We start from the raw sequence: 14,230 nt of genomic DNA on the forward strand, positions 1-14,230 counted from the left end.
CCGGCATTTTCCCAAGCACCACTTCCTGCGAGTGGAATCGATCCACACGAAGCCACGGACACGGGCACGAGGAGCCTGGGAGGGCTAATTTCAAATTCATTAGAAACTAAATTAAAACACGACACTTCGATTTCAAATGCATACACTCGTACATATTTAACTGGCAGCACTCAACACACACACAAACATAGGGATACATACACAAGAGCAACTCGTTCGTGCAGTTGCAAGAAAGCTCTTGATGCCACCTCAACACCGGGAAGCATTTGGTCGCTCTGTGTGTTTCTTGGTAACGGTGATACTTTTATTTATTCTTTTCACCATCCAGGCAGGCGCTCGCGTGGTGTGAGTTTGCGTTAATTCCGGTCGTTCTCTGTGCTTGATTTTAGCTTCCCCCATCCTCCCCGAAAAGGTTCTCACAAGAGCACAGGGCAAATACGACACACAGAGCACTGAAACCAAGGTCTCTTCGTGACAGTGTTGCCTCTGCCGCCTTCTTCCAAATGTTTGTGCTCCACTGGAATGGAATAATTTTGGAAGGTGCCAGTGCCTCCGGCACTGCTGCTAGTTCTTAAATCCCGAACCAGGTGCTAATGTCCCTCCTTACCGTAAGCCTTTCCTCAAGCACCCGCGGCCCTCCTCCCGTCCTAAAATGTCTAATAAATGAATGGCAATTTAAGGGTTCGCCGCTACTTGTGCATAAATAATTGCACCCGTCGTTAGTTTCCTCGCTCTCCACGGTGCACGGGACCGAACCGGCACCGTGGGCGCGTTGTACCAGTATAAATGGTTTTGCTCATCATTTAACCACACCGGTGTGGCGCTGTGAAATCACTCACCTCCTGGGAGGGTGTATGGGGAATGTCCAGCGATTCGCAGGTGTGCTTCAAGGGGCGTCGTCATCGCCAAACCTCAGCAGCGCCCTCAAAACACTGACCAAAAAAAAACACACACACCCGAGAAGGGGGACACACTGGGCAACTGGGTGCCTTTTCGAATGTTTTTTTTTCTCACGGACTAGAACCTCAAGAAGAACCTTCACCACAACTACGGCACAATACGGACAATAGCAAATGCGACAGATGTGTCCATCCGCTGCCTGGACGGAGGTCTCAAAGCCTGCTGCCTGCCGTAGAGCCAAAGCGTACAAATCGCATGAATTATTCATGAGCATAGCCTGCAGCCTAGCGCTACACGACAATACCACAGTAGGCATAGGGTTTTTCGGAGGGGAAAAGTGTCTAAAAGCACCGGCAAGCATATGTTCCGCTGCACTTAATGAAGAATTCTGACGGTGAAGGTGTGTATGTGTGGGTGGGAAAAAACGAAACGACAACACAATCGAGTACACTGGAGGTCATCGTTGTCAAGTTCTTCGGAGTGGCCCGCTGAAAATCCTCGTTCTCATTAGCATTTCAATTTGAGTTGGTGCAAAGTTCTGCTACCCCTTTTGTCGCACGATTCTTCGAAGCGCTGAACCTCTGCGCACTCTTTTTTCTACAAAAAAGCTTCCCCAAAAAATCCCTGAAACCTCGTGCACTCTGTCCTTTTTTTTCCAAGGAAAGCTCATGAAAAATATGAATGGTAAATTGACTCTTTTTTTTAAACTCCTGTTTCCTCCCTACCTCACCAAATGCGGGGGTGGAAGATACCGGTGGCTTGATTGTTCGAGAGAGAAAAGAAAATGGACCTTTGGCACGCGGACCTACGCTTTTGCTTTTGGGCCAATATTTCCACGGGGGCTTATTCGTTTGGCGCGCGGTGTGATGGTGCACGGATTTTAAAACTTCCCTTGTCTACAGGAAAAGGTTCATAAAACAGAGAACGAGGGGAGGGACGTGATAAAAAGATAGCAATTGTGTGGTGGAACAACTAAGCTCGAGCATTGGCGTGCTATGGAGACGTTTAAATGCAAACAGTCGGTGATGATGGCTCTCTCTCTGTTTAGGGGGAAATGTTTTAATTGACATTCTTTTTGGATTGATAATTTTTAGTTTTTTGGAATTTTAAAACACTCAAAAAGACAAAAAGGATTGTCAATGTCACAAAGGTCCTTTTTTCTATGGCCACAAATCATTTCCAAGCCTGCATTAATGTTCCCACTTTCCCTAATCATCAACTTGCTTGATGTTTCCATCCTTATCACATGAACAAAAACCGCATCATTGGAGTTGAAAATTATAGCACAGTCCTTTTTGCATATTCGCGAGAGGTCAAACATAATTGAAAACTTTTGCGCCATAATTTGCCCTACAAATGGGTGATTTTGTTTTTGTTTTTTTTTTTGTTGTGACCCTCAAAAACCTTACCAAACCCCTGCACGACAGCAACAAGTGCCAGAGAAAAGGCACAAAAAAATGCCCAACAAATCTGAATCAAATCAGAATCGGGGGAGGATCTGTTCCACCACTGCCGGTCACGACATTTATCCGAAAAACCTCCTCTACACAGCTGAAGCATCCCGGCAGATCGGCGAAGAGTCTTTCAACTGCACTCCACTCCAAGGCGGCTTCTTGCCTGGTTTGTCGACTCCTCCAATCCTCCATTTAAACTCCGAAAACAGAAATATTCTCTGGCCGAGATTTTTCCTACCGATTTGGTCTTCGTTGCAATTTCGTTTGAGTTTATTTTTCCTTCCTTTTTTATACGAACATTCCTGCTTTGCTTTCTTCTTTTGTTTCATTTGAAAAAAAAAAAATGTTTTCTCTTCTTTTTCGTCGGTTCGTTCAGGCGCGCGCTTTTGTTATTACGCTATCCGCCGCTTTGCTTTGTGCGGGTTGCGGCGTTCCGTACGGCGTGGTGCGAGAGGGATCCTTTTTTGTCTGTACAAACTTTTACTTTGAACAAGCAATTGTTTTTTTTTCTATTCTCTCTCAATTCAGCACAATTTGTTTCGTTTACGGCTTAGCCGGGGAAGAGACGACGGTCGGCGTTAGCAGTAACGCTTTAATTTGGTACGCATTTCACATGTTCCGAGACGGTTGGTTCAGTTGGTTTAAAGACCTCTTCTTTTCGGGGAATCGGATGACAGCAAAACATTTTGATTGAATTAATTTGTAAACCTTTAAATTGAGTTTAAATTAAGACGCATAAAAAACGGCCACTCGTGCGAATGTACATTGAATAAGCCAGCAGATTTGGTGAGCATTCTTGCAGCTACAGTATTATTATTACCGCACAGTCCTTCATCATCTTTCTAATTAAGGGGAGGACATTTTTCAACCACATAAACACTTTCCACACACATGCATCACGTGACCGAAGTGCAGTGAAAACATTGACCGAAGCGCATCGAGCGATAAAACAACATCAAACTGCTGACATCAAACCCCATTACGACGACCTCTTTCCTGCTGTTTGCTGTTTCCCGTACAGAGAGCGTATAATATTCGAAACGTTGGTTGTGTGCTTGCTCGCAAAATTATATGGCATCGCTGTTCGTCATAAAATGGTGCTTCTTTTGGCAAAAAAAGATGATGATCCGATATACTGCGAGATGCAGAGATGGTGCCACATGGTGAGGCGTAAAAGTTTTATTGCGCCAAATAATTGCAGTCTGCAGTCCGTTCATCATGCAGCTGCAGTTTGATGATGGCAAATGTTTTGGACGGTTGCTTGAATGTAGCAGCAAACGTCACAGGGACAGTTTCCCATTACGCAAATTGTGCCTTTAATGGTGCAGTTTCGAGTTGTTTCGTTCGTTTCACACTGGTATTATTCCAAATGATTGAAGTTTAGATAATAGTAGCCTAACGAAATGCAAGAAGCTGTTACGTTTGAGTTTGAGGTTAGAAATTGGGTTTGAGTTTATTTACCCAAATTAAAGCTTATTTCATCCCCCACTTCCCTTCAGCAAAGAGTTTCACCCCCAAAACGTAGGTTCATCGTTTGGCGTTGATAGGCAAATATTTACTTTACAGTAGCAGTTGTCACCGTACAAAACCTCCCAAAAAGAAAGTCAAACCGTACTGTTACTACGGACACTTAATGATGTTTGCCACTGGGTGTCGTTTGCCACTATTACTACGACCCAACGCCGACCCAACCCCATTATCTGCAAGGCCGGATAAGACTGAGCGTCTTTGTAGCACACCAGCAGCTGGCCTCCAAAGCCAATGCGCCAAGCGAACAATTAAAGTGTAAATATTTGTCAATCAGCTTCATCTATTTTTAGGGCAAGAAGGGAGGGGGAGGGGGAAGGGATCTCTTTTTGTTTGTCCGAGAGCTGAGGTCTGAGAGGGTGGGTGGGTCGCTTTCGAAGCCGATCCAGCTAAATTTGCCTCTCGGTTGGGCTGGTTTTGACACAGAGAGAGAGAGAGCCCGACTAGCTCAAACAAAATAAAGCCACCCGATAAGCTACTGCTGCTACTGTGTAAGAAAGAAGTTAGCTAGAAGCTTCTTTTGTGCCTGCGCTTAAGAATATGCGGCCGCAGGTGTGTATTGTAAGCAAGGAACCGAAATTAGGTCAATTCGTGGTTTGATCAATTGACTGGCCTTTTGCTAAGAGCGACCAGGCGTCTCCATCGACCTTTTTTCTCCTTCCCTCTCCTTCTCTCGTTGTGCTATTGTTTGTGATTTTATTCTGAGTGGGGAGTTTTTTTGCTGTTGTTACTAAAGCTTGACATATTTGCAAGGTGTGGCGTGCGTAAAATTGTCACATTTTACCGCGCAGGGTTGTATTTTTTTTATTATTAAATTCATTATGGAATTCATGCTTTTCACCTGCCGGAAGTTAATTTATGGCCGCGAATCAGTAGCAGCAGCAGAAAAATGCGAAACGGTGGCACTGAAACTACGCTGACTATTCACTCCTTGGTGGGAAGGGCACAAAATATGACTCGTCAAATAGTGATGAACATGAAAAAAACATTAAAATGTGGCAGCAGCACCACACAATACGACAACTACGACCACATTTTATGTCGCTGTCGTGCGTGTGTGTGTGTTTTTTCTTCTTTTTCTCCCCCTTCTTCATTTCAAATTAAAGGCAAAATCGTTTTTCCCTTGCTCTCCCTAAGCTCGACGAAGCTTCGGGATGGGAATTTGCGTGACTCTAATTTAAGTGACAGTCCGAACATTATCGGGCCGGTCCAATCAAGCGCCATGTTCTCGTGCGCCATTCACTGCTGCTAGCGACAATGATTTCCCCAACGATGATGACCGACTATGAAACCGACTTTTCATTGTTTGCTCAAGGGGGTGAGGGTGATTAGGGAGCAAGTGCGGACACCGAACAATCTTTACCCAAGAATAGCCACCGATTAGTTTGGTCCGGTTGGTTTGGCAACCTCTCGTCGCACTTCTCTCGCAAATGTTCCCGGGAGTTGGAGAAATTCGGTCTCCAAACTTGAAGCCACGTGCCACACCGTTTGGTCCACACCGGTGGCGCAGATTAATTTTAAACAATTTTCGAACTTCTCTTTCGGGGGGCGAAATGAACACGGAAAGGTATGAAAAAAGGGGGGAATAATTGAAATCGCTTGCCAAGCTGGTTCTGTGGCTAATGTGGGACAGAAAAAAAGAGCGGGTTTAATAAAAAGAGGAACCAATTTTATGATGATTACACCAGCAAGGGAAGGTTTGCGCGGGAAAGAACGGGTTCCGCTGCTGAACTTAAAACCCATTCAATCGGCACCCGGACGACAAGCTGTTATGTGGGAAGGACAATTTGGCGATGCGAATCGGTGTTTTTACTGCACTGCAAACCCGTGTGCCCGTGGGGAATTGGAAATCATCTTTGCTGATGATGCCTTTTTTGATGACGCATCGTGTTTTTTGGTTTATGCAATAATTTTTAGCACAAATGGGACACATTATTGTTCAGAAAAAGGTGCTCATATTAATAGCCAGTTTTGCCGATTTGTCGAACGAACCTTTTCCAAATGTTCCATCAAAGTAGCCCCATTTTTGCAGCAACAAGTCAGCCGCGCGTCAGTTGGTGCGTCATCATCGTCAGATGATGGATGCAGATCTTTCTTAATACAAATTTTACAAATGCAACACAGTGTGTGAATGTGCGCGTGTATGTGTGTGTCAGCACAAATTTAAGCAAACAAATCTATTCCCGCTACCATAGAGCGTTGCCATAAGCGTTACCATTTTTCGCCCCCAATAACGTACGCTCCACCGTACAACTTCATTTGTCATCCCGGGCTCCATGCGCGTACGGTGGAGTCCATTGTTCGTTGAAGTTGGGAAGCACTAGGACCGGCACCAGCACGGACCACGATGCGGGCAAGGTTGTGGCTGTCTGTCCGTGGGCTAGCAAAATTGAAAGCATCCATTTGTCAGTGTCTTTCCGAAGATGATGGTGCGCTGTGAGTCGCTTCTGTCGTCGCATCTGTGTCGCTCTTGGCAACGGGTGGCACGAGGTGTGTGTGTGAGAGATAGAGAAAGAGAGAAAGGAAGAGACAGAGGTGAAAGTTTGCCAAGCTTTATGTAAATGCGTACGGCGAAAAGCTTCATCGAATGGTGAAAATTCAACTCCAAGTCATCAGTGTGTGTTGTTCGTTTGTGTCTCTCGTTTTGCCAGCACACAGCTCCAGTATGAAAAGTTACACTAATGTTGCTAGTTTTTTGTGGTACAAATGTTTCCCCATTCGCTTTATCTCATCAAAACTTTATCCATCACAAGCGTTCATTCCAACCCAACATACTCTCATCGATAGTGTTGTCGTCTGTTTGGAATATCTCAAGAGGATTTGCGTAACATCAGAAAGTTGTGTTTTTTGGGGAAACTTTTGCTCAACATTATTTGCATGTTTTTACCACTCTCTCTCTCCAGAATTTCCATTACATGTGAAACAATAACAGGACATTCAAAAATACTCTCTTTTCTTTCAGATCTTATTGTAGTCGTAGCGTCTATGGTTGTGCTGTCCGTCGGCTCAAATGGTCAGGTGTTTGCCACGAGTGCCATCCGAGGCATTCGTTTCCTGCAGATCCTGCGCATGCTGCACGTGGACCGGCAGGGCGGTACCTGGCGGCTGCTCGGCTCGGTCGTGTTTATCCACCGGCAGGTAAGAGGCAACCGGGCAACACCGACTTTACCGATAAATCTCTTCCCTATCCCACAGCAAGCATCTGTGATGTATTGGAATAGATTAGGTTATGAATATCGCATGAACCTTCTTAGCCCAAACTGATCGATCCACCCTATTCTCCCGTCACACACGCACACACCCACAGGAGCTGATTACCACGCTGTACATCGGGTTCCTGGGGCTCATCTTCAGCTCGTACTTCGTGTATCTTGCCGAGAAGGACGTGCTCGGGCCGGACGGGAAGGCCGACTTTGCCAGCTACGCCGATGCGCTCTGGTGGGGCGTCATTACCGTCACCACGATCGGGTACGGCGACACGGTGCCGCAAACCTGGATGGGCAAGATCGTTGCCTCCTGCTTTAGTGTGTTCGCAATCTCGTTCTTCGCACTGCCGGCCGTAAGTTTCAATTATAATCCTCTACCTCTACCCCTTTTTTTCTTTTCAATTATCTCACACCATCGCATCCGTCTTGCTTCCCATCCACTGCGCAGGGTATCCTGGGATCCGGATTCGCCTTAAAAGTACAACAGAAGCAGCGCCAGAAGCACTTCAACCGGCAGATACCGGCCGCCGCCATGCTGATCCAGTGCCTGTGGCGCTGCTACGCCGCCGACAAGAGCTTCCACAGTGACGCCACCTGGCAGATCTACGTCAAGTCGGCCGACAACGGCAACAACAACGGCAACAGCAGCACCGCCCTTCCCTCGCAGTTGGGCAAAGTGAGTGCGATGTTTAGCGGTGTACGTTTGTATGTTTTTGGTGGTTACTTTCCTTTTGCTCGCCCCGCCCCGCCCGTGTTGCACGGTGCGCATAACGCTTTTTGCATTTGCCCTTCTCCTTTCCTCCGCCCCCCACCCCCCTGCCCTCCTGTCTCCTTCTCGAGTGACGTGACATCGCATCGAAAATACCTTTAGGGGTGGTTCCGTGTGAGCGAGATGGTTCTGTCTGTGTATGTATTTCCTACATCTCCTCCAACGTATCGTAATAGCAAATTCCCTTTGATCTTTCTTGATGATGTGTGAGATCAGAAGGATTTTCGATCTGGGTTTTCCTCAGTTCATTTTCTACTTTGATTTTCTTGTTTTGCTAATTGCTCATTAGCTTATTTTTCATTGCATTTTGCTCTTATTTTGTCTTATTATTGTTTTTGCATTTTCTTCTTTACTTTTCATGTTTTGTTATTTACTGATCAGTTTCTTTTTATTTCGATTTTGTTTTACTATTTTATAACCAGAAGTTTTAATACTTTTATGTATTAGTACGGAATAATATACAACATCGTTTAGTTTTTTGTTGATGTTTTATATTTTGTATATAGAAATAATGAGCTTTTAGAGACCTTAAAAGTTCGTTTTGCTTAAAAACATGAATCTAAAAGATGAATTGCTCATTAGTTTATTTTTTAATATAACTTTGCTTTAGTTTCGTCTTATCATATTTTGTCTTCTTCACTTTCTGCCTTATTTTACATGTTTTGTAATTTTATTTTCAGTTTCTTTTTATGTTGAGTTTGTTTTATGACAATATTTTATAACAATCATTTTTGATTAGTTTTAAAATTAAGTAGAGAATAGTGTACCACGTTGTTTAGTTTTTTTTATTCACGTTTTATATATTGTCATGAAAAAATGAGCTTTTTGAGAGGTTAAAAGTCCTTTTTTGCTTAAAAACATGAATTCAAAAGATGAATTGCTGATTAGTTTATTTTTTTAATATAACTTTGCTTTCCAATTGTATTATTGCATTTTTTTCTTCTTTACTTTATTCCTTATGTTACATGTTTTTTAATTTGCTAACCAGTTTCTTTTTATGTTGAATTTGTTTCAATATGTTATAACAATAAGTTTTGATTACTTTTATAATTTAGTAGGGGAAAATATACTACTTTATTTAGTTTTCAATTCATGTTTTATATTTTATAATGGTACAAATGAGCTGTTTGGGAGCATTAAAGTCATTTCTCATAAAAAGATGATTTTTTCCATTAATTATTTTAAATTACATCCGTATAACAATGGTACTAGAATCCTTAAATTTCCTCAATAGAACCCCAACCAGCGTACCAGCCTCTTAACCCTTTACTGGTACACGTACCGGTCCTACTGTAAAGCACTGCAACGACCCCTCCCCCCTTCCCATCGCTGTATAGATAAGGAAAGGCCACGTAGATGTGTGCTTAGTAGACGGACATGTACACCGCTCGCTTGAGTTGTTGTTTCGTTTGAATGTTGTTTGCGTGTGTGTGTTAGAGTGTGCGTATGCGTTGACGTTTGCTGTTGGTTGATTGTGATTTTGATTAGTTGTGGATGATGTAGTTGGGTTTGTTGTTTGTTTGTTTAGAGAACGGTTGTCTGCTTTGACGTGCTTTTTTGCTACGTTGTTTGCCGATGCTCCGAGTCTCCCTCTGTAATGTTGTAATGTTGAATCCATTGAAATAGTGTAAAAAGTGAACTAAAAAATTAACTAAAAAAAAACCCCTCTAAAAGCTCCTTGATTAAAGCACTAAAATTTAAAGCATTTTAAAGCTGACCGAAAGCGTCGACGCTAATTGCTTATGAAGTTTGCTGTTGAAATCAATTAAAGATGCCACAACGTACAACGTCTTGTTGCCTCTCTTTGTCCTCTCTATTGCTGCGTAAACCCCCATACAACGCAACCGGATTCGCGTAACGCAATCCAATTATTTTCCGTTTTGTGTGCCTTTATGCCATGGCTAACGATACGATACCGTCGTGCAGCACGGTCTCTTCTCCGTACTGTTGCAGTGCGGAAAACTTTACTGCACCGTACCATTTTCCCACGCTCGCGCCAATCAATCTATTTCCACAGGGTGTGTGTGTGTGTGTGCGTTTTTGTCTACCAACGCCGGACAGACAAATTACCGGCGCCTTCACTGTCGTATCTGATTACTCTGACTCTGGCTCGAACGGAGTCGCGAATCTTAAGATCCATTGCTATGAGCAAATGAGTGCGCAAGCGTTCCCGTTTTGTCGGCGTAAAGTGACGCACTGGCAAGGCGCGGGTTGTTATACAAATACGCTCGTCCAGTTTACTGTGCTTGCCCCTCTCCCTTCCCGTGTTCGCCAACTACCTCACGGGATACCCGAGCACCAAACCAATCAATCAATCAAAACCACACAAACTCTCAATCAAATGGCAAATGGCCATACACCATCGAACTTCACCGGTTAGTAACACTGTTGGTGTTTGCAGAAGAAAAGGCAAAATTCGACCGGAATGGGGCAAAAAAAAAGGAAAAAGTTTGTGATCAAATTTAAATTTTGACAGCCGTTTTTTTTCTCCGCTCCCTCTCCTTCTTTGTTGGTGCGAGAAGTGGTTTCGTTGTTTTTATTACCACTTCTCGGCTTGCGCTTCAGCCCTTCCATCACCACAGGCGCGGAGCGGATGTCAACGACAGAAAGGCTACGCAGTGCAGGGGGAAAGCGATGGTTTTTTTGTGGAGAGAGTTTCAGGTTTTTGTTTCCCAGTGCGCCCGCATGCCACTTGCAGCGTGTAGTGATGAATTATTCAAATCACAATATTCGATATAAACAACGCAAACGGTTTTTGCTGTGTGCGCGCAGCGCATTGGCGCAATACCATTAGCGAGAGGATAGCGCGATCCATGCAAGAAGGCAAGAAACCGCGGGCAAAAGCAGGCAAGCAAGACACATAAATTGGCTCGCTGGATCCGGTTTTACACCCATACAACCCCAGATGCATTCCCGTTCATTCGTTTTCCCCCCATTTGCCTCACATTTCAAACCCATAAGCCAAAGGCTCTCAAGACTGTTATTTTTTATTTTCTTTTTTTTGCTTTTGCTGTCTCCTCGTCCACGGCTTTGGCCCAGCCCGCGGGGTGATTGAATTAGAATAATGGTTGTTTCATTGTTTGTGAAAAATGGGGACGGAAAAAGAAGCAGGAAAGAGAAGCAAAACAAAAAAACAAAAATACGGAAAACAACAACATGGGGAACAATCTTATATCCCGTTAGCGGAAAAGCTTCCTTCGGCCTTTCCTTGAGTGGGACTGTAATGGTGGGTGAGTTGAGAACGGGGGGAAAAAGGGATTGATTTTTGTGTTTTCTTAACATTCGATATCATCGCTCGCTTTTGGATTGATTTTATTGCGGGAAAGTGCTTTGATCAGCAAACATGATTAGATGAAGCCATTTTGCAGTCATGCCGATACCTGGCGGGGCTTTTTGTATCCAAATATTCTCTCTCTTACACACACACATTCAGGAAAGAGTACATTGGGCACATATTTGATGCGTTTCAACTCGGTAACTGAGGCACGCGATTTCGAGCGCGGGATGCGGGATTGCTGTTTTTTTTTTCGCTGGTGACGGCGCTAATCTAATTTGATTGGAGTGGATGCATTTCAATTGCGAGGATCGAAGCGAGAGGGCTTTTTGTTTATTTCAGTATGGCCCACACACCCTTGCTTTGCCTCGGGTGTTGGAATGGAAAATAATGGATTTGTTTTTAGCGGAATAATTCAACAGAAAAGCTTTTCGTCTGTCATCGGTTGAAAGATAACGAGGCGAATGTTTAGTGAGCTGGTTAGCTACAGGGTTTACCAACTCGTGTACGGCTTTGTGTGGTTGTTGCAGTATTAACAAAATTTATGCTATGATTTACTGGAATGTATGGTTTATACTGCATCTTGCTTGAATAAAAGTAACATGTTTGAAATCGTTTTGTTTTTTGCAAATCTTTGCTTAACAAAACAAACCGTCTAGGATCTTGCCGTTGTGCAATCGAAGACGAAAATTGTGTTATTAAATTGGACAGAGTAGCTTAGGTTAGGTTTTCAAATATTGTTATTTGAGTTGAAGTGTTGAACATTTTTGTCTTTTATCCTATAACGACTTGCAGGTTTTTTTGTAAAGTGGAAATGTACGTCACTTTCGAATGTGTACATCATAACTTACCGCCTACAGCATGATTTTCAGCAGTTTCAAATGGTGTATTTGCATCATAATACAGCGTTTCCCAAGCCAGTTATGAATGTAAACATTGTTATTCACCGCATTCAAAATGGTTTTCAACAGCTGTCCAATGGTTTATTGGTTTCAAAATGAAATTTCAGTTTCAACACATGATTTTCAAAACATAACAAAGAGCTCTCAAACTCAATCCAGCTGGAGACGTGTTGAAAATTATGCTGTAGATTTTAAAAATTATTATGATGGAAATGAAATGTCAGATTGATGTGGAACAACATTTTGCATGCGGTGAATAACAATGTTTACATTCGAAACTGACTTGGAAAACCCTGTAAAATTTCGGTTCTTTCACACGATTTTCAACACGTAACAAAAGAACTGTCAAACCCAATTCCGCTTGAGATGGGTTGAAAATCATGTGGAAGAACTGAAGAATAATTGTGTTGGCAATGCAACATTTGACAGTTGTAGAAAAACATTTCGCAGCCAATGAACAATGTTGTTGACATGGGAAATTAACTCAAAAAACCCTGTAAGCTGTACTCTTAGCTTAAGATAATCCTTATCTGGCCCTGATAAATACTAAGGAATGCATACTCTTAACAGTAATTACTATAAGTTCTCTTACAATACTCTTTGTTTCGAGGCAAGCCCTTGCGAGAGTGCACTATTGTTGTGAACAGCGTTTGTTTAGACATAGAAAGCCTGACAAAATATTCTACGCTCGTGACTGTTGTAGGGTTTTCCTGATGGCTTACCAGGAAAGGACATATGGGCTAAGTTGCCCTGCATTTGTAACCGGAGTTAACGATGGTGGTGGGGAGAGACGGTATAAATAGAGCCGAAGGATGCGCCTTCGGCCTCTCTTACAACCACATCAAGTCAAAGGGAAGGAATAAAACTAGTTTTGTGATTGTTCCCCAGCAGAAATATCCACATCTTCTCCTTTTCTTAAGTGGCTTTCGCAACAACTATGGTGACTTCAACTTCTGAGGAACCTCAGAATGCTCTGGAGCTTCAATTTTCTCGCTAATGTAATTACAGTGCTTAGCAAACTTAATGTAACTTAATGAAACATTATATTTGAATTCAAAAATTCTAAACTTCAAAAAACCTGCCGCAAAGGGCGCAATTGATAAACACAGCAACAACGTGTTGTAAGAAGAGCTGTATTCAACACGCCAATCATACGTTACCAACCACTGCCCTAGAGCAATAAATGCATCGGTTTGCGTATCAATTTCACAAAACCATCGGCAAAACTACAGCAATTAGAAGCTTACGAACAGAGACTTCGACAGAAAACAGACACTTCGATTTATGGGGCAACAAACAAAGCTTTTCAATATTGAGCTCGTTTTGGAAAACGATTTCCCAACAATAATTCCTTCGTAACCTAAACAAGCTTCAGAGAAAAAAAAAAACACGCTCCCCATCCGAGCACAAGCTAGCAACTGTTAGTTTTCTACCAAGCTTTCCTACTGGAATACTAAAACATACCACTCGCTTCCAACTCGCCAACACTGCAAGGCCCGCAGCATCCCGCTCTGCAGTTGGTATGTTGCCACGCATTCACCAGGCTGCCTCGGAACTGCATTTAAATCGGATGATTTATTCAACCCCACAGTCGGTCGAATTCATTTCCCCATTTCGGGCATTTCTTCGGTCGGGCGCAGAAACTATGTGCGCAACTGTCCGTAAACTCCGCCTAGCTCCATCTGCCGGGAATGGGGTGAGAACACGCTCCGGAATAGTGCAGCGAGCGTGCCTAACATTCCACTCACGTTGGAGTAGCAAAATCGTTAGAAAAAAACAAACAAAATTGTTTTTTTGAAAATTAGACTACACAAACTCGGGCTTAAAATAGTTGTAAGCTCATAGTTTCCCCTCCCTTCGGTCGGTCGTTCGCCTCATAGAGATAGAGCTGCACGAACCAAAAAGGGAACCGAAAAGCAACATCAACACACCGATAATGCCAACACTCAGGTTCGGTTTCATTTATCAGCAGAGATGAAGGTTTTTTTGCGACAAAAAAAGAGGATATTAATGTTACTCTTTCTCCCTCTCAGTCTGGTAGTAAATCCAGTGTATACATACTCACAAACACACACACACCGACACAAAGCTTGTGGATCAAATCATCATCCGGGCGATTTGTAGGTTGTTTTTCTGTTAGAATTTTCCCCCATCCTGCTTACCGCTTTAGCATTCTATGCAAAAGTCCTTCACGCTCG

The 14,230-nt window shown here is 43.2% G+C and overlaps 1 protein-coding gene across 5 annotated transcripts in view; it reads left to right on the top strand.

Moving 5' to 3' along the window:
- Positions 1 to 14,230, top strand: part of LOC120900073 (potassium voltage-gated channel subfamily KQT member 1-like) — a 153,200-nt gene that overhangs the window by 127,266 nt on the left and 11,704 nt on the right. For 4 of the 5 annotated variants that reach the window (XM_040306625.1, XM_040306626.1, XM_040306622.1 and 1 more), the window contains 3 exons: positions 6,844 to 7,019; positions 7,189 to 7,440; positions 7,536 to 7,784. In XM_040306625.1, coding sequence (XP_040162559.1) covers positions 6,844 to 7,019; positions 7,189 to 7,440; positions 7,536 to 7,784 — 677 coding nt within the window. The remainder of the gene's footprint in view (positions 1 to 6,843; positions 7,020 to 7,188; positions 7,441 to 7,535; positions 7,785 to 14,230) is intronic. The other variant, XM_040306624.1, reaches the window with a different exon arrangement.

The sequence above is a fragment of the Anopheles arabiensis genome, chromosome 3 (assembly GCF_016920715.1).
Source record: "Anopheles arabiensis isolate DONGOLA chromosome 3, AaraD3, whole genome shotgun sequence".
NCBI lineage: Eukaryota > Metazoa > Arthropoda > Insecta > Diptera > Culicidae > Anopheles > Anopheles arabiensis.